The 19,143-nt window shown below is 42.1% G+C and overlaps 1 protein-coding gene across 3 annotated transcripts; it reads right to left on the minus strand.

Annotated features, from left to right (window-relative positions):
- Positions 1-1,027: 1,027 nt before the first annotated feature.
- On the minus strand, positions 1,028-18,605 carry mtmr7a (myotubularin related protein 7a). Of its 3 annotated transcripts, XM_087848020.1 has the most exons (15): positions 18,581-18,605; positions 17,239-17,294; positions 14,012-14,134; positions 13,704-13,866; positions 13,008-13,165; positions 12,797-12,925; positions 10,723-10,857; positions 8,122-8,254; positions 6,723-6,832; positions 4,664-4,789; positions 4,286-4,335; positions 4,001-4,201; positions 3,757-3,891; positions 3,484-3,610; positions 1,028-2,441 (listed from the first exon to the last, which is right to left on the minus strand). In XM_087848020.1, the coding sequence occupies exons 2-15, from the start codon at positions 17,272-17,274 to the stop codon at positions 2,106-2,108; spliced, it is 1,962 nt and encodes a 653-aa protein (XP_087704146.1). In that variant the 5' UTR covers positions 17,275-17,294; positions 18,581-18,605; the 3' UTR covers positions 1,028-2,105. The 3 variants fall into 3 exon arrangements, with proteins under 3 accessions (XP_087704146.1, XP_087704143.1, XP_006781866.2); XM_087848017.1 differs by lacking the exon at positions 18,581-18,605 and having other exon boundaries at positions 17,239-17,352; XM_006781803.2 differs by lacking the exons at positions 17,239-17,294; positions 18,581-18,605 and adding an exon at positions 14,434-14,588.
- Positions 18,606-19,143: the final 538 nt, after the last annotated feature.

Below are 19,143 nucleotides of genomic sequence, written 5' to 3' on the forward strand. Positions count from 1 at the left end.
TTAAAGTTACTTATGTCCTTCCTTCACTTTATATGTCAACCATTTGTCCCAGTCTTTTAAAACGTGCTCTTTTCATGTTCAGTCTGTAGTTTGAGTTTTTCCAGCAGCAGGATCTCCTCAACAACAGTCAACCGCAGTCTTTACCTCCTGTCTTCAGGAGTTGTTGTTGTTTAAAAAAAACAACAACTAAAAATCATCTTTTTGGAATTGTGTTTGGTTAACTTTTTGTCTGTTTTTTTAAATGCCCCGGTATTTTTTGTGAAGCACTTTGTGATCTTTGTCTTGAAAGGTGCTATATAAATAAAATTTGACTTACTTTACTTACTTAGCCGACTGTCTGTTCAGTTTTTAGTAGAGGTTTGGTTTAATCTGTACATTTTGTAAAGACTACAATGACAAACCAAAAACTCACACCCATAATAAATAAAAACAGCTGAATGAGCCATGGAGCAGGACTGCTGGTGGTGGCAGCGCTTCGGGGTCTGGCTCCCCGCCAGCACAGCTGTGCAGATGTTCAGCAACAACAAGGACATTGAAGTCTTCATCATTCATCCCTAAAATGAGGGGCAGTCTTTGCTGCCATTTACTTAACCTGCCTGATGATGTGATGCAAATCTGTTTTATGGTGATTAAGTCCAAACATCAAATAAATTGTTGTTTTGAGCCTTACTGCTTTGTGTAAATAATGTCAGACTGTGCATTTATGAGGCAGCTGCTCAAGTATCTGACTAGAGAAGCAAAATTAGATCAGGAGAATGGGTGACCTGAATACGCAAATGGCACAATAACAGCACACTTTAGCAAAGACTCTCATTTTGTGCAGTGGCTGAGTTTACTTACACTGTTCTCCATTTATGAATGTGATATTGTAATCTGACTCTATTCCCACTTAAATAAAACAAGAAAAAAGTAAGTACATAGCAGAAAACTGACTTAAATTTACATAAGTTTGCCTTTCGAGCACTTTTGCAAACCTATCTTAATCCAACTGAACAAATGAGGGCAGCATCAGAACACTTTAAGGCTTTTTCTGGTATTTTTTTAATACAAGGACAGAATTTGGTATGACTCAGACATTTTAGACACTGAAAAAACAACAACAAAACAAACATTTAAAGCGAGGTCAGAGGAGAAAAAATAGGTTATAGTACAAAAATATTTTCACATGCTTTGCCCGGTAATCTTTGCACTGTTCTTTAGCAGGAGTTCACCAAAACAATAATGGGTACTACACCACTATAGCAAGCAGCTTTACTGCCTCTCTCTCTGTTGGTCATCTGCTGCCCTAAGCAGCGCCATGTTTGTGTGTTCACATGCTCCGGTAGTTCAGTCATGCACTGATGTCGAAACACGCTGCACAGACGTTTATTAAATCACTTTGTCTTTTCAAAAGCTTCCTTTTACGTCCCTTGGCAGTAAAACCCCATGAAATCCTATAATATGCTGAAATATTCAGGAGTGGACCGCAAGGTGCTGAAAACAAACCACTGACCGCTGGTTATTAGAGTGTAATGACTCCCAGCCCCAGCTGAGGTCACTGTGGCCTGCAGAGTGAGTTCACTTCAGTCATAAATATAGTCCTTTGGGATTGAAGTGCTGCTACATTTGGGAATATCAGAATCACTGCCACTCTTTCAGCATTAAATGTTAACATGTATTACTGGCCTATGTTCAGAGCACACGTCATGTCATTTTACACTGTTAAGGTGTTTACATTGTAAAGCCAAATATCTACTGAATAGAAGCACTTAAATGGCTTATCATTAGAAATACAGTAAACTGCAGCGAGTCAGTCTTGCTCCTACTTTCTGTTGAATATGGGTTCAAATGTCCAAAAATGTAAGCTTTCTTTGGACTCTTTAACTGAGACAAGGTTAAATGCAGTCAGCTACAGGAAACAACTATGAACACGAAGGAATGCAGGAACATGGAAAGTCCACCATGCATGCAAACAAAAGTGTAAGCAAATCGTGCAACTCCAATAAGACCCGCACTAAAATTGGCCAATAGTCGGGTCACACGATCAACGTAATGGTAGTGTTTGTTCAGTGTCGCTCAGGTGACGTCTGGCTAGCATTGCGCCTCCCAGCCAATGCTACACATCCTCAGGCAGCAGAGTAGGCTGCCTCATCGGAGTCCGGATCCCTGGCGCTGTCCTCGCTGAGAGGTGAACGGCAGCTCAGGTCCGCGATCCCAGACTCCTGGTCGCTGCCGTTGGAGAAGCTGGCGTCAGATATTTGGTTCATGCTCTTTGGCAGGAGGACGCTGTCTGGTCCTTTAGGCTGACAGGGGCTGCCGGTGATGAAGCCGCCGGTGTAGTCCTGAGGAGTGTTGGCTAGACCGAGGTTGTTACCAGGAGCCCAAACCGTGGGGCTCTTATCAAAGGCGGCTGCGCTGCAGGAATCACTGCACTCCTGCTCCTGCTCCAGCTGAGAAATCTTCTATTGATAATGTAAGAAATAAAGACAACAGTCATTTTCTATAATCACAAAAACATCCAGGTGGAATTTTCTTTTTTTCCTTTGACTTGTAGTATGAATGCACGGTGATCAGCCACAATATTAAAATCACCTCCCTAATATAGTGCAGCCCCCCCCCCCCCCCCCCGTGCTGTCAAAACAGTTGCGACCCATCCAGAGACAGGCTCCAGAACCTTTGGCGTCACATTAGCATAGAATAATGTTTATGTCAGAAGTTATAAAAAGGCTCCAAAACTTTTCCTAGAATATCCGATTTGAAAGATTTCTTCAGCTTTAAAGTAATCCTGTGCCAGTTTTCAGTATATCCACTGCTACACAGCAAACGATATCCTTTGATAGTTAATCTGGCAAACTTCATTTTCCAAATTTTAAACAAAAAACTTTTAAAACAGTGCTAATTTTGCTGTAACTCAATTTAACACAATTGTCTGCTGCAGTGCTCGCAAAGCAGACACGGTCGCATGCGTGATGGCTTCTTTGTGCACAGGTTGTTAAATTTACTCGCAAGGAATTACGTGTTTTTCAGCATGCTGCACATACTGGAGAATTTGGGAAGGTCTGGGGAATTTGCTGAGCTGCATTATCCTGCTGGAAGAGGGAATATAACTGCCATGTTGGGGTGAATGTGACATGCAGCGAAGTTTAGGTCACTGGTTGCCAAAGTAACCAGTGACCTTTGAGCATCACACCACCTCAGCTAGTTTGTCTTCCTCCCACGGCTCACCCTGATGTTATCTCCTTCTCAGGTAAACAAAACATATGTCAGTGTAAAAGAAAAAATGTGATCAGACAAGGCCTCCTTTCATTACTTTGCACATGCATACCACAGTTTGTAGGACCACAGGAATCAACATGGGAATTCTGACTACTCTGCTGCTACATAGCAAGCTCCAAAACATTGTTTTATTATAGCCAGCATCAGGTTTTCAGCAATTTCTGTTACACCTATGGCCTTTTTTAAATGGCTTTAAGCTTGTGGCAGATCAGCACAGCCCTGTCCTACCTGTGTGTGTGAAGAAAGCTGCTCCTCCAGCTGCTGTGTCTCCTCCTGGATGGCCCGTAGATAATCCTCTACGGACTGCCGAGGATGCATCCCATGGTCAAAACGGTTGTACAGCCCTTTCCAAAATCTCCATAAAAAAAGAGAAATGCATCACCAGAATAAATTTTCAATGAATGTCTTTACCTTTCACATAATGATTATCTTCCTGATTACAGTGCACATACCAGGGTTCAAGTGAAGCTGTGTGAGCTGGTGCGGTTGGAGAGAACTTACTTAAAACTGTAGGGGGAAGTTGATGCACGGAGGAGCCCTTGAGTCTGGCTGTGGTTTGGCCTGTACAGGGGGTTGGTGTAGTCTGTACGGTTCGCCCATAGATAACTCCACAAAGAATGAGTCCTCTCATAAACTCTATGTGAAGTCCAAATGGAAGACAGGGAAATAAATATGAAAATAAGGTCAGGGGAAAGACAAAAAGACAATCTTCTCCTAACATGGTGTCTGCAGGTTTAAATCTCACCTCAGCTCTATCCTCTCCCTCTGGTTGTTTCCAATGAAGTTGCCAAACTGGCAGGAGTAGACGTGATTGTGTATAGTGATTAGAAACCTCTCGTTAAACTCAAAGGCACAGGGGAACTGCTCCATCAGCTGCCACACGCACTCCAGCAACTGATCGATGATGGGAGACACCTCTTTGGGGTCTCCAACCACGTGTTTGCATCTGGAAAAGAGATGCATGGAATGAAATCAGAAGATTTAAACCACATCCAGCAGATGCCATGAAAGTCACGTTTCAGAGGCAGACCTGTGGGAGAACTTGTGTCCAAATGAGACCCAGTCTTTTTCTATGAGAACCTAAATGCAGAAAGAAAAGTTTTAAAACACAAGCAAGATGACTTTGAGTCACGGGAAGAACGACTGAACCTCCACACCCACTTTGTGGGGTAATTTTCCCCCCGACTCCAGGGGGATTTCTCAAAAGTAGGCTTCTTTGTTTTATTTATTTTTCTTGGTGTATTTCACGTTAGCCAGTAAAGATTGCTTTGGACTAAACAAACAAGCAGCGTGAGCCTAGTATGACCCCCTCTGATGTAAAGCCAGAATGCATTTGGATATATTAACATGATACCACTGAGCAGTAACCCTGCTCTGTATCTTAAATTAAAAAAGCTCCAGTATGTACCATGAATCCTCTGAGGGTCCTGTAGTAGGGGTCCAGCAGCACACAGGCCACTGAACACACCTGAGAAGTACGGTCCCACCCATCTGAACAGTGAACAAGGACGCTGACCCCCTCCTCTGCAACAGCCTACACACACACACAGAAAGACAAATAAAACGTCCAAAATTAGATGTGGCGATTTTCCACTTGTGCACTATACGTATCTCTGCTTTGCACACAGACGCTATTTTACAGCAGCTGTGAGAAGAAAACCAGCCAGTCATCAGATAAGTTTTAATCACAGGAACCCCGTACCCCATACTGACCTTTTACTAACTTTAGCTGTATTACCTCGAACCTGAGAGACATGTTATTAAAAAAGTACAATCATGATGTTTTAATTAGAAGACCCACACAATTTCTTTAATGACACTCCTTTCTCCCTTGGATAATTTGGAACATTATTAAAAAGCCGCAGCAGCGCAGACGGTATCAGTTTCACTGTGTGTGTCTTTCTGTGTACATTCGTGATGGTATCATAACAAAATGTGGTCGAGGAGTAATCTGCTGTAGCTAAAAACTCCACAAAGGTGGTTTTGAGGTGCAGACAGTATAAAACATGGAGGAAGTTTTGGATCTGAAGTGTGAAGCCAACACTGAAATGTCTTAAACCTGCATTCTTTATAATGGCCAGCAGGGGGCAACAATGTTGGCTTTCCAAAACACTCGTGGTTGTATAGGAGTCTATGAGAAAACGGTCCTCAGCTCGCTGTCTTGTTGACCCCAGTGAACATCTTCCTGTTAAATTTATAGGTTCAGTAATAAGTTTCAGGTAATATTGAATAAGACATAAAGTTAATTTTATTGACACTGATCATTCTATGGATATGCTTGGTGCCAATCACACGCTGTTAGCCAATGAGCACACAGTTTTGCTGTGGGGCCCATCTCTTAGTTAAAACATGCAAAACAAACCCACTCTGTTGAGAACTTCATAACACGAGTTCACTAACCAACAGGGGATGTTGTAGTGCTTTTGTTTGCTATACCAAAGTTTGCATTACAGTGGTCCCTCGCTATAACGCAGTTCACCTTTCACTGATTTTTTTTTTGTGCAATTTTGGATGGTTGTTTTTTTTTTACAGCGCATTGTGTTTTGCGTCCTGATTGGCTGTAGACCGCTGACAATCAATCTCCTCCGTGCTGTGCTTCCTGTACAGTACAGAATGCGTTCAGCTTGTCAAATTTACATAAATCTTTGATTGCTAGCAGTGTGGCTCTGAAGTACTGTGACTAAGTTTTCTCCCATACAAACACAACAATGTCGATGAAACGTTTTGCACCATCAAAGACACCTGTGGTAGCACCCAGAAGGCAGAGGAAGATGCTAACCATCGCACAAAATGTTGGACTTCTGGACATGCTAAAGGAAGGTAGAAGCTACGGATTATAAGGCGCATTAAGCGAAATAAAACAGTCAGATAAGTCAAACTTTCCTCAACTCATTCTTCTTGCTTCCTCCACTTCTGTACCATTGATTGAATTCTCTCACAGCTGCTCTATTCCCGTGTTCTGGACCTGAAAACAGGGTTTGATCTTTGGTTTCATTCTATGATACTGGACTTATTTTTCTACAAAGGTTTGAACTTTGAGAGTGTTTAAACTAGAGAGAAAAGTGTGAAAATGTTCATGCCTGTCTGACAAAAGTGTATAAATTGTGTAGTGAGGGGTTTTACAGCCTTAAAACATCTATAATAATTGTAAAGAATAAAGTTGGCTACTTTGTGGATTTCCCCTATCGCTGGTTATTTTTAGAACGTAACTCCCATGATAAAAGAGGGACCGCTGTACATTGTAATGAGATGATAAATATGATAACCACTTCATCTGTCAGTGGTTGTGGCTCATTTGTGTAAATCTGGGGGAAAGCATCAAGGGCTTCTCGTATCGTCCCTGTAAAGATGGATGATGTTGGTTTAACACAGACACACAGAAGATACAAAACACAAACAAACCCACACCTAAACCAATATCGAGGGCAACGGTGAGGCAGACAGTGAGGATTAGCCTCCAGACTGACCTTGGCGATGAAGATGCCTGCATCCAAAACAGCTTTGATGTGCTTCAGCCAGCCTGAGCTCTCCAGACCCTCCAGGAAGTCAGACATGGAGGGGGAACGCAGCTCACACACTGTAACCACAACACAGCTGTCTCACTGTCAGGAAACACGGACCATACCTGATCGCAGGACTTTATTAAAACCTCACAGAACACTGACAGCAGCAGAGACAAGTTTACAGGGAATCTGTGCACGCTGAGACAACATATGGGTCACCCGAGCATATTTTGTTTTTTTAAAGCAGATTCTGTTTATCTTCTCATGTTATTTGTTCCCACTGGCGATGGCTTTGTTCACACCAGCGACAGCCACTTGGGGATGAGCAATATAAAACCACTTCAGTTCACTTATTCAACTGCCATCAATTTGCCCAGACAGTAATGGTTCCCCAGAGGATAAATCCTTTTCATTTTAATGATGCACTAACTTTTCCCTCTAGTGCCAACGGCTGCAGGCTCACTGTGTCGTTTCATTGTAAAATGTATTTAAATTATTTTACAAACATTTTCCATCGTCAGGTTCACTCACAGGCAGCGTGACACGAACTCAATCGAACTCAGCTGATGAGACTATATTACACTAATGGTCATAAATCACCTTTAGATAACTGTAACCCTCAGATTACTCACTGAGGTGTGGACAAAGTGGGTTTTATGTTGATACTACATCAGTTTGCCGACCTGTAAGAGCTGATAACAGAGAAGCAGGTGAACGGGTTCATTTTAACCTCTAAGGTTTTGTAACACTTCGCACAGTGGACTTGCACTAAGAAGAGATGTTTGAGGCTTTGCTGTCAGGCGGGAGGGGGGTCTTCTTAATCTTATTGAAGTGTGCAACCGGGCAGAGAGAGGAAGGCAGAGGGCAGACGTGAAAGGGCAAGGCACTGTCTCCAGCATTTAAAGACTTCCCTTGTGCTGCTAGTGGGCAAAGAGTTATCACAACTGAGAGCAGCTATAACTTTTCAGGGTTGAAATCGCATAATTCTCACGCCCTCTGTCTCTCTTTGGGGGATAATGTCCGGGGTTTTGTCCGCTCCGGGAAACCAAAATAGCTCTGAAATAAAACCCAGATGGATTCAAAGTCTTCCTAGGAGCACCCCTGCACAATACCCAGAAATTCTCCTGTGGGCTCATTTGAGGCCTGATTCCAGCACAGTTCACTCTGCGTGACTGCATATGAAAAAACCCCACGGGGGACCCGCTCTGCTTTAGTAATGTGACGACGCGGCCAATTTAAACAGACAATGCCAGAACGTTTGTGTAAAATATGATGTGGTGAAACATTTTTGACAGCCTTGACAGCAAATAAACAACCAGCTCAAGCTGTCATTATAGCTAAATGATAATTACACAGTAATTACCTTCCAGCATTTTCTGCTGGCTGTTCCTCATGACATGGATGTTCTCGATCCCAACGAATTGGAATTTGATGTTGTAGTAGTTGTCTTCGTTTTCATACCCTTTTCCTGCAGCTCGGTTTGCGATCGCATTCAGCTAGAAAAAAAAATTCTGTCAGTTTTTTTTATCCAGCTGTCATTCAAGAATCCCAACAATCTGTAATGTCAGAACGAGGCTGGTTTTACAACTTATAGTAGAAATACTGGACTATAGTAACATAGTGTATCTAAAACTTATTTCCCTCCTCCTATTATACTTTAAAAAAAAGGAAGAATCAGACTATAGGATCAAGTTGATTAAACTTCTGGGATATTGATCCTGTCAGTTGGGTAGCAGAAGGTACTGTTATTCAATGAATTGACAACAGGTACACGAGAGGGGCAACAATGAGAAAACCCCCCACATCAGGAATTATTTTACAGATGGGAGCCACAGACATTTTCATTCATTATTTTTTCACAATTTATGCATTTAGTTAGATGCACTGCATCTAACATGAGGAGTCCAACTCTTCCACGATGGCACATCAATCAGATGATTTGCTGTGTCTCGCAGCCAAGTCTGAAGAGCATGGAGGAGATTCCAGAGCTGGACAGGGCCATAGAAGGTCCTTAACCCATCAGCAGGACGAGACATCAGATATCACGAGGAAGGCCAGAGGGCCCGACAGAGCCCTCCTTTAGCGGGCTCTGTGCTCACTGTCCAGGCCATGGAGCTCAATTGGCATTTGCCATAGAATATCAGAATTGGTAGATATACCACTCACGATAAGAGGATGCTGCAGGTATTAAAGGTGCTGTGCTGTAGTAGTTTGAATCACATCTATCTAATAGACTTTAATTTGTTAATTTAAATGAAGAGTCCTGCTCACACACTAAGGTCAGTTTTGGAGTTCCACAGGGTTCTGTGCTGAGACCAATTCTGTTTATACATGCTTCCCTTAGGCAGCATCATTAGAGGGCGTAGCATACATTTGCACTGCTATGCAGATGACACAGAACTTTATTTATCTATGAAGCCAGATAACACACACTAATTAGTTATCTGAAGGAATGTCTTCAAGACATAAAGACTTTGATGACCTCTAATTTTCTGCTTCTTTATTTAACCCTGGAGAACCCATGGGGTCAAATTTAACCCCATAGGTTCTCCAGGGTTAAGATAAAACTGAGGTTATTGTACTCGGCCCTAAAAATCTTAGAAATATGGTATCAACCAGATGCTTACTCTGAATGGCATTACCTTGGCCTCCAGTAACAATATGAGGAACCTTGGGAGTTGTTTTTCACCACGATATGTCGCTCAAAATGCATATTAAACAAATAGAGGGCAAATGGAGAGACAATAATAGATCAAGACAAATGTAGGACTGATCCTGTAGATGCAATGTGCAGGTGAGGCTGTGCTTTTGTACATATAATCACGGTCACATTTTAAAATCCTCTGTGTTGGCATAAAGAATAAAGAGTCAATGAAAATATATTTCTTGGGGTAATAACAGATGAGAGACTTAATCGGAGAGCACACGTAAGATATTTTCATTCTAAGTATCAAGAAGCATTGCAATACTAAACAAGGCAAAGCAGGCATTAGACTGTACATCTCCCCATATTACCGTACCGTTCGCTGGTTTCCCTTTACTTAAGCTGTTGTGCAGAAGTCTGGAATCAGAGAATTATACAAACTCACTATTCTTACAGTTTGAAATACTGAAATTTGCAGATCTAATGGAATTCCAAATAGCACAATTTCTGTTCAAAGCAAAAAGTAATGAACTACCAGGTGGTTTTGTGAATGTGCGTACTACCAGGAAAAGTTTTTGTGTTTCTCTGCGTGGAGTGAAACTGTGGAATGGTCTGAGTACGGAGTTGAAGCAGTGTCCAAACATAAAGCAGTTCATACTCTTCCACTTATCCTTGTCAAGGGTTGGAGCCTATCCCAGCTAACATGGGGCGAGAAGCAGGGTACACCCCGGACAGGGCGCCAGGGATAACACAGAAAGACGTGGAGAGAATCCACGCAAACATGGGAGCAAACATGCAAACTCCACACAGAAAGAGCCCGGCCAGGTGGTGGAATCAAATTCAGGACCTTCTTTTTGTGAGGCAACAGTGCTAATCACTGCGCCACTGTGCTGCCCATGGTTCAAAAAGAGTTATAGAGACGGGATCTTCATAAGATATAAAGAAAGGGAAAATGATGAATTTCAGTGGATGTCTCTGTTTAGGGAGTTGTTATTTCATGCTCATTGGATTGAATTAACTCTTCAAAACTGGAGGCACTGGCTTTGCTGTGTAGAGGCAAAGTTATGGTGATCTGTAAGCAAAGCAAACTACTGAGTTCAAACTCTTTCAGAGGCCAAATTACATAAAACGCATATGTTGCAGAAACATTGCCATCAATACTGATCATGTAACACCTAGCAGAGATCTGGGACGTTTTCAAAGCGTTTGCTGTGAGATCTTCAGCCGGCAGCGCACAGTCTGGAAAAATAAATCCCACCTGAATATACAGTTGATGCTTTAAACACTTGCAGGCCTTTCCTTTAGATACAAAGGGCTCACCTTAGGCCTGGTATCCACCACATACATGAAGTCACTGCAGGGATTGGACCTCAAGATGGCCTCAAGCATCTGTTCATCCTCCAGGCAGCGAGCGCTGAAACCTGACAGGGGCTGGCTGCTGCGGCAGATGGCAGCCTGCGAGGAAGCAAGAGGAGCTAGGCTTCATACGGGGACTCATCCTCATCAGTTCACAACATTCAGTGCACACGCACAACAACCAGTCTAATATATGAGAATTAGGACGAGTTGAAATTCACAGTACTTTTCCTTCCCCTGCATGTTCAATTTAAATTATTCAACCACACAGTTTCTCATATCTCCACATTTAATAGCAACATGGGAAATAGCCAGAGATCACTGTGTGGCTCTCCCCTTGGGCACATGAACTAAAGTGGAGCTTTAAGAACTCCACAAGCAGGACCCTGAACCCTGGGAAGCTGACCTCACACACATAAAGCACTCCTAAATGTCGAATTATGGATTAATAAGATAAATTATGAGCACTTTGGCTTTTTCTTGTGTCAGATATACGACTTTCACCAATATGAAGCCAAGATCAGGGAGACAGTAATGATTCATGTTGTTATTTAATGACCAAATGGACGTCTGTCTTGCTTTCTTTTTTACAGCCTTGTAACACCTGGCCGTGTTGAAGAAGAGGAACAGTATTAAGACCATATCAGACACGGGATACATAACATTCCTGCTGAATCATCAGTCAAGTGATTCATAAATTGGTCACTTTTATTCAAATGTTTGTCAAAGCTTCATTCAGACATGAAGCTGATAGTCTACGTACTGTACTGTGTAAAACTGTGAGTTTTATTAGCTTTTGAAACAGATGAAACAACTAATAAAATTTCAACTCAGCTCATCTACTGTCAGATCCCAGCTGATCTGGTGTCAGTTTCAGGGACATTTTAATATAGGTAATGGATTTTAGTAAAATAGGAAAGACTTCTATAAACAGCTGGAAGCAACATAATAATTTCAGGCCCATTTAAGTCCTTGCCAACATTCATTCTTTGTCCAACCTGCCACAGACTCTGCTTTCATCCCGATACCAAAAAGCCGAGCCTCAATAATATTTCAGTCTGTGCTAGATCTGAAATTGTAGATCAAAGCCAACGAGCAGATGAAGGAGTTGAAGGAGAATCGCGCATCTCTTTATTGCTTTTTACGGCATGTGTTAAAACAAGCACGGCTTTTAGTGACCCGAGCAGGATGCAGAGGTGACACACCCAGATGTAGTCAACTATTGGCCTGACATACATTCACATGTTGAAAGTGTCATTATTACCAGCTCTAAAACGGTAAGTTTGTCTCAGGTTTTATAGAAAGGTTCCCAGGATGGGATTCGTTCATAAACCTGACATGATCAGACGTCGTCAGATTAACATAAACAAGCTTTGAAAACACTCCTTATCTTCTGTGATTAGCACGTCAATCCCAGCATATCTCACCTAATCCTTCAGCAGCCTGTCATATCTTACCCCTGCTAAAAAACATTTATTAAGAATGTATTTATTAAGAAGGCAAAATACATTATCAACCATCTTGACCACATTTTGTCAGGAAGTTGCTCTCAGGTCGCCACTATTGCTTTTTAATTAAGATATCTGAATCTGAATACATGACTTCAGACAAATACAGAATCTGGTGCTGTTTCTCTACCGGCCAATCATCATGAAGATGCTGCTTTCACGTGGAAATGGGAAAAGATTTCCTGACAGCAGTGACTCATGTTTGCTTTGGGGTGTGAGACTTTCAAAGCCTTTTTTTCTTTCCGGTTTCCCCTTTTCTCTCTCTCTCTTTTGGTGAAACATGAACTTTTGCATCTTAAGAACAGACCAACTTTTCTCACTTTTGTGGCTAAAACGGTCCAAGTGAAGCATTCAAAACTTATTTTATATACCTGTAAATAATCTCTTACTTCAGCTCCTGCAAAATGTTTTCGTTGTGCAGGACTGGAGATATTAGCTCTGTTAGCATCACTTCATATCCCTTGTACTACTATGGGGCAGATTGGAAGTGTATGGAAAATAAAAAGAGAAATACTCTGTAATAAACTTACATGATTGTCTTTGCAGTAGTATGACAGGGCAGGAAATCTGCCCCTGCTTCTGAATTTGGAGCTCCCCACTATGACCGGTGGTGTGGCACTCTCGGGTACAAACAGGTCAGCAGGGTAAGTGTCACTCACCTTTAGAAAAAAAGACCAAACAAACATTTAGGCATAGCTGTCCATATTAGGATGAATGTGCATCTAAGGCCAGCTCACTGACCTTGTAGTGTTGGTTAACCGGGGAGAGTTTCCACAGAGAGCTTGGGAGTCCCATTCTGCTGTAATCAGCCTTGAGGTCCAAGAAGTCCCATTCCTGTCGTCTCTCATTCTCATCAACATTTGGCTTATAGGAGAAGCAGTACAGCTCGTCATACCTCTCTGAAAGACAAAACAGGGACTGACAGCTAAAGGCTGATGAGCACAACCTTCAACTTGTTTCAGTTCAGTCCAAAAGGCCAAAAGTGTTGCAAAAGCAGAGGAGATGAAAATAATAATAATGGATTGGATTTATATAGCGCTTTTCAAGGCACCCAAAGCGCTTTACAATGCCACTATTCATTCACTCTCGCATTCACACACTGGCAAGCTACGGTTGTAGCCACAGCTGCCCTGGGGCAGACTGACAGAAGCGAGGCTGCCATATCGCACCATCGGCCCCTCTGGCCAACACCAGGGTAAAGTGTCTTGCCCAAGGACACAACAACCAGGACAGAGAAACCGGGGATCGAACCGGCAACTTTCCGGTTACAGATACGCTTCCCAACCCCCTGAGCCACGGTCGCCCCGTGACCAACTAGACCAAATGAACAGATTAGGGAGGCAGCATATTTACAGTGATACAGAAATGCTGGCATAAAGAAAAAAGGAGATAATCAAAGAGGAATCCAGTCCAAGCCAGTCCAATGTCACAGCTCACCTGGCTGGGAGAGCCGCTGCAGGGACAGATGAATATCGTGGCATTCCTGCTCTTTAGAAATGATAAAATGAAGAACCTGGAAGTTCTTGCAGTGAATAAGCAGAGGGCATCCTGAAGAAGTTGCAGCCAGTTTGTCCACACTGCACACCAAACTGTGAAGTACCTGAGCAAAGGTTAAAAAAACAAACAAATTTACTGAAGTGTGCTTTGGAGGATTGCAAAATGTTAGTCTTGCAGCCTGCTGGTGACGCACGCTTAACATTTTTTTCTCTTCAAACAGACTGCTTATCACGGGCTGTGATCCCTACCCATGTTTCATTGCGCACTCCGGCCTCGCTCTCCACAAAGATAGTGTGTGTGGCAGTCAGGTACAGGGTGCCCACCCGCCTCCTTCTGTGGGAGATTCTGTCAAGCAGCTTGACATTCTCCACCTGGAAGGGGGAGGAGGAAGGACAGCATCAAAACAGCCTCATCCTCTGCACATCTCACGCGTGTTTGACACAGCTGCACATATGTGTGAGATGACAGAGAAACACATCCTCAAAGCAGTGACTTTACTGCCAACGTGGCGAACACAGCAGCACGCGTCCTTTGGATTGAGACAGATGTTTGTCTTATTTATTTGACTTTAGATTTGATCTTAGAGTGCGCATGACGCTTTGCTGCTGGAGCGCCAGTGGCGGTACAGTGCGGAAATGTAGCAAATCACTGCAGCCAGACCCGCGGTTACCTTTGGCAGTCGGATGTGCTCCATCGGCAGCTAAGCTTCCAGCCACGGCTAAACTACCAGCACTAGAACATGTGCACAACAGTGTTATAAAAGGCGTTAAATTGGCTCATAAGGTTGGAGCTGTCCGTCAGTAGCTCTCAGGTTAAGCAGCCATAATATTGCTATTGCCTGAGCTGACTTCAGCGCATGGTCCTAAAGCCCGCTCAGTGTCGTGCTGTTACCGTCACGGTTGTGAACATAGACAGTAGATAAAAGATGGAAACAGCTTTGTGTCTGAAAAGTGAACCCAACACAGACGAGCCCTGAACATCATTCATTTTAGAGGCCAACAGAGGGCGACAACCTCAGTGAATGCTGACCTGATGACTTTAAAAACTCAGGCGCTGGTTTCAGGTCATACTGAATAGTCTAAGGAGCTTGAAAAGAAAAGTGTCTGGACTTCTTTAAGTTGCTTGAAGCTTCTCATTCGAGAAGCTTCTTCAGTTGAAGATGAGAGGTGAAACGTCTTCAAGCAAGAAGAAGCAGAAGTCCAGAACATTTTCTTTCCAAGCTCTTTGCAGAGCTTGGACTGGATGACTGAGAACCTTCACAGACATAAGTCGTACTGAATAGTACAAATACATAGTTTGTGGAAAAGGCTCCAAACCCTATAAAATAAGTTCTGCTTAACCTGCCCCAAGACCACAATTTAGAATTTTTAGAATAAAAATTCTCCTAAATGGCCAACAGGGGGAACAAAAATGCAGCCAACACAGAAGTGTCACAAACTGCAGTTCCTCTAGTGACCACTTGGTGTGTAGTTCAAAATGAAAGTCAATTCCCACAAACCCATGTTATAATGCCCAATTTTCATCCATTAAAAACACGTTCACATGGCCACTCTGATTGGCAGGTCTCTGCGCAGAGTCAGTTGTAGCCAGTAGCTGACTGATAAGCCTCATCTCCACTAATCAGAGTCACTAAACTCCACACCAGTTTGTGCCGTTAGGCCCTTTTGGAGCATTCTTACTGGAATTATCTGACAAATATGTATTTATGTGTGGTGAAAACCACCATTTATCACTAACTACAAAGTATACATGTCTGTGAGGTACACTGGTGCAGTTTATAGATGCTGCTTGCTAACCAAGCTTGCTAGCCTAACACGTGAATTATACATCTACGTAATCATAACTTACGCCATAAATGGAAATGATTTTAACTCAATGCCGCAACCTTTATGTAACATGATGTGTACCTGTCAGGAATTTAACTACACTTTGGGTCGATACATACTTTACGACTTGAATGTTGTGGAAGTTTGCAGTGTAGGGATAAACAGAGTTTATGGTTACTACATAAATTAGGACATAGATTTCCTGCAAAAGCCTAAATCAAGCTTTTGCATTTCACCTTCTGGCTTCGAAAATGCAACATGGCTGCAGCCAGAATGTTAATGTTGAGGCTTCAAAGAACACAGTTCAAAACAAATAGATGATATCACTGTAAGTGTGTCCATCTTTTATGTACAGTTCATGAAGACTCCCTAAATATCCTCTCAAGGTGTCAAAAACTCATTTTTCTTAATGTTTCCTGAAGGTGACAGTTTATAGAACTATAAACTTTCTCTGAAGGATATTTAACTTTTAGAGACCCTTTAAGCAACATTCTCAGGAAATGTTTAGGAAATGTTCCCTGCAGGAACAAAAAAAAAAGATTTTGCAAAAATACTCCTTAGAAAATGATCCTGCATTTTTAAAGGTTTGTAACTGTCATTTTCTGGGAACTTTAAGGGAACATTAACTAAAGGTCAAGGAAATGACATTTACCAGTTTCAGTTTATTTAAAAGGAAAATGTGCACATTTTGATCGAATTGATCGTTTATGTTGTAAATTGGTCGTCATGAATTTAAGAGAGGATTTACACTCGCCTGTCCAGTTGATCCAGTCAGTTTGCTGGTGTGGACAGACCACGCACTGCTTAAACTGGTTTGAATTTCTCTTGTTTGTCAAGTGTTTTAAGTGATTCTGGTGGATTAGACCTACTGAAATATATGTGAAGCTCTGTTGCCACAGACACTTTGGCATGTCAAGACTGTATTCCACTGATGTGAACCAGTTCCAGTGAGCCAGCTGGTACTGTGTGTGAAATCTTTGCACGAGGTTGGAAAAATAAATGGCAAAGTATTGCGATAACAAAAAGGACCAGGGCAGAGAGGAACTGAGGAAAACACAGGCACAGTTACATCCTGGGGCTTTGATATTTGAAGGTTTATTAGATACTCTAATCATTATGACTAGTTATAAATAGCTCTGATATGCAAGTTTCTTTTTTACCTTCGTTCTACATTATGAAGATGTTTTAATTACTACACAGACACAATAGATACTTGATTTGGAAATATTGTGCACTAAATTCTGTCCTCTCTCTTTGTTCAAACATCACTGTAATTTGCTTGACAAAAAGCAAAGCAAAAGCTAATGTAATTTGTGCAAAATAAGGATGATTAGAAGACAGGATAAAATCCTGTGCATTCTGTCTGAGTGTTGAATATGCACAGATTGCTAGTTATTGTTAAAGCTATTATGAGTACAAATACAGCTGGGCCCCACATAATTTGAAACTGGACGATATATGAGCCTCCACTCCCATTTCACTTTATCAAGCTCTGCAGACATCTTTATAGTTTTGGCAACTCAAACCAAAACTCAAGCATTTCTGTATTTTTATCATCTGCAGCCCAGTATACACCAGTGAAAAGCAGCGCCCATCTGTTGCCGGGCAATAACCAGAAAAGAAAATAGAATAAAAGCAGTAAAACTAACCAGGAGGGATTTGTGACTTAGTGACTCCTGATGCATTCATGCATGAGAAATTCTCCCTGAAAACAAAACAAAACAAAACTTTAAATTAGTATAAAGAAAAAAGTTCATTTCTAATGTCACACTTCAGCAGAGACGAGCCAGCACATATGATGAAAAGAATCCAACAAGTTATGTGTTTTATTATCGATGTGTGTCCAGTGGTAGTAATTGCCAAACACCCAATATGTATTTAATGTTGCGAAATTCACTATGAAGACCATCCAGCTTTGTGGGTACACTTTTTTGGAAGTCATTTTCACTCGAGGGTCTCAAACATGATACTTGAATAGTGCTGATCACGCTTAAAAGAATCTGCTGCGATTGCCAAATATGTTGCAAGAAATATCTGATGGCTTGAGTCCTTGTATCATGACCCACATTCAACACTTAAAGCGTGGACGTTTGTGATTTTTGACATTTTCTGCAGGAGTGTGACCCACTAAAACAACCGTCTACAGTGCACAGTGACCCAGATACAGACAGGAAATCACTTTCAGTAGAGCTCCGAGTGACTTTTCCTTCAGCAGTGGTCTTTGTAGCTCATAAAAACAGCATTATGTCAAACTAAGAACAGGTAATGTCTTCGGGCTCGAGTCCCCAGACTGTTCTTGAAAAGCAATATAAAGAGGCTTTATGCCATTCTATGAAATTCGGCATCTAAACCACTCTGGCCTTCTAAGCAAATGCCTAACCTGAGTTTCTCCTTTGACTTTACAGTGAGCTACACGATGATGCTGGTTCAGCTCAGTATATCTGATCTACAGCAGCAGAATTTTAACACACTGGTTTTCCACCCTGAACTTTTCTTTGCTCATTTTGCTGTTTTCCTATTTGACATAAAAAATTATGTGTTGTTTTTCATTACTTCAAGTTATCAGTGGTATCCTCCAACCCTGTAACTTTGCCATTTTCACATAAATGTGTCCTCCTATCCCTGACATTTATGTTTAAATCTGGGCATCTCTGTCATTGCAGCCTGGCTTATCAATAATTGTTCACTCTAACATTTCCCGGTGACAGTAGTGTTAACTGGACCGTGTTAACAAGTCCTGCTATCTGCAAGACAAACACCACTCAATCTGTTGACCATATTCACGTTTTTGGAGCTGGGTCACTCAGCCATCAGGGCATCCAATTGGCTTCACACAATTAGCACATGTCAACAATGAAATACAGCGAGCTCGGTGGGTCCTTTCCATCCTTTCCATGGTTACAGTGTAAAGGGTATGTGAGGAAAGCTCGTCCATTCCTAAAAGCACCAAACAACACAGTTTAAAAAAGAAAAAAGAAAAATTGCTTTAACCCTCATTTCAGTCCATATGAATGTGAAGAGCATGAGCATTAAATGCTGTGTCTCCTGTTAGCGCACTACTAAGGAAAACTTTGCTTTCCCATCAGCATGCCGGTCAGCTAATCCGCTCCTGCAGCCAGGCTCGGTGGGCAATCGCCCATGATATTTGGCTGCTTGGCTGAATGGCCAAACTGAGAGAGAGTTTGTTGTTGTCATGCTGTCGAATCTCTGGTCTGTGGGTTGGACGGTGTTTCTAGGGCCCAGCTGCCACCTTCCCACTGAGGTTTTAAGCTGGTTTGAGCTGGTCCTGGCAGAAAAAATAAAACACAGTCTCCGCTGCAAACTCGACCTTTAGTTGTAATTTGCAGGTCGTGTTTGATGGAAAAATGGGACTTTGTTTTTCCCTCCAGGAGCTGGAGCTCATAAGTGAAGCTCCTGTGGAGATGCCAGGCGTTTCTGGAGGCGTACCATGGTGAGCTGTTATTGATTTTGTAGTCATGGGTCATGGCTCAGGGTACATTGAGCAATATCTGTCTTCCATTAGGAGGATTTGCACTACTTCTACACCCTTCATT

Source organism: Neolamprologus brichardi, chromosome 2 (assembly GCF_056152115.1).
Source record: "Neolamprologus brichardi isolate AB-2024 chromosome 2, ASM5615211v1, whole genome shotgun sequence".
NCBI classification, from domain to species: Eukaryota; Metazoa; Chordata; class Actinopteri; order Cichliformes; family Cichlidae; genus Neolamprologus; species Neolamprologus brichardi.

Coding starts and splice junctions, on each gene's coding strand:
- mtmr7a (XM_087848020.1), bottom strand. CDS start 17,274: ATGCATCAGGAGTCACTAAGTCACAAATCCCTCCTG. Junction 4,790..6,722: donor CAGGCATCTTCATCGCCAAG/GTCAGTCTGGAG, acceptor GTGTGTGTGTAG/GCTGTTGCAGAGGAGGGGGT. Junction 3,892..4,000: donor AGGGAGAGGATAGAGCTGAG/GTGAGATTTAAA, acceptor GACTTCACATAG/AGTTTATGAGAGGACTCATT.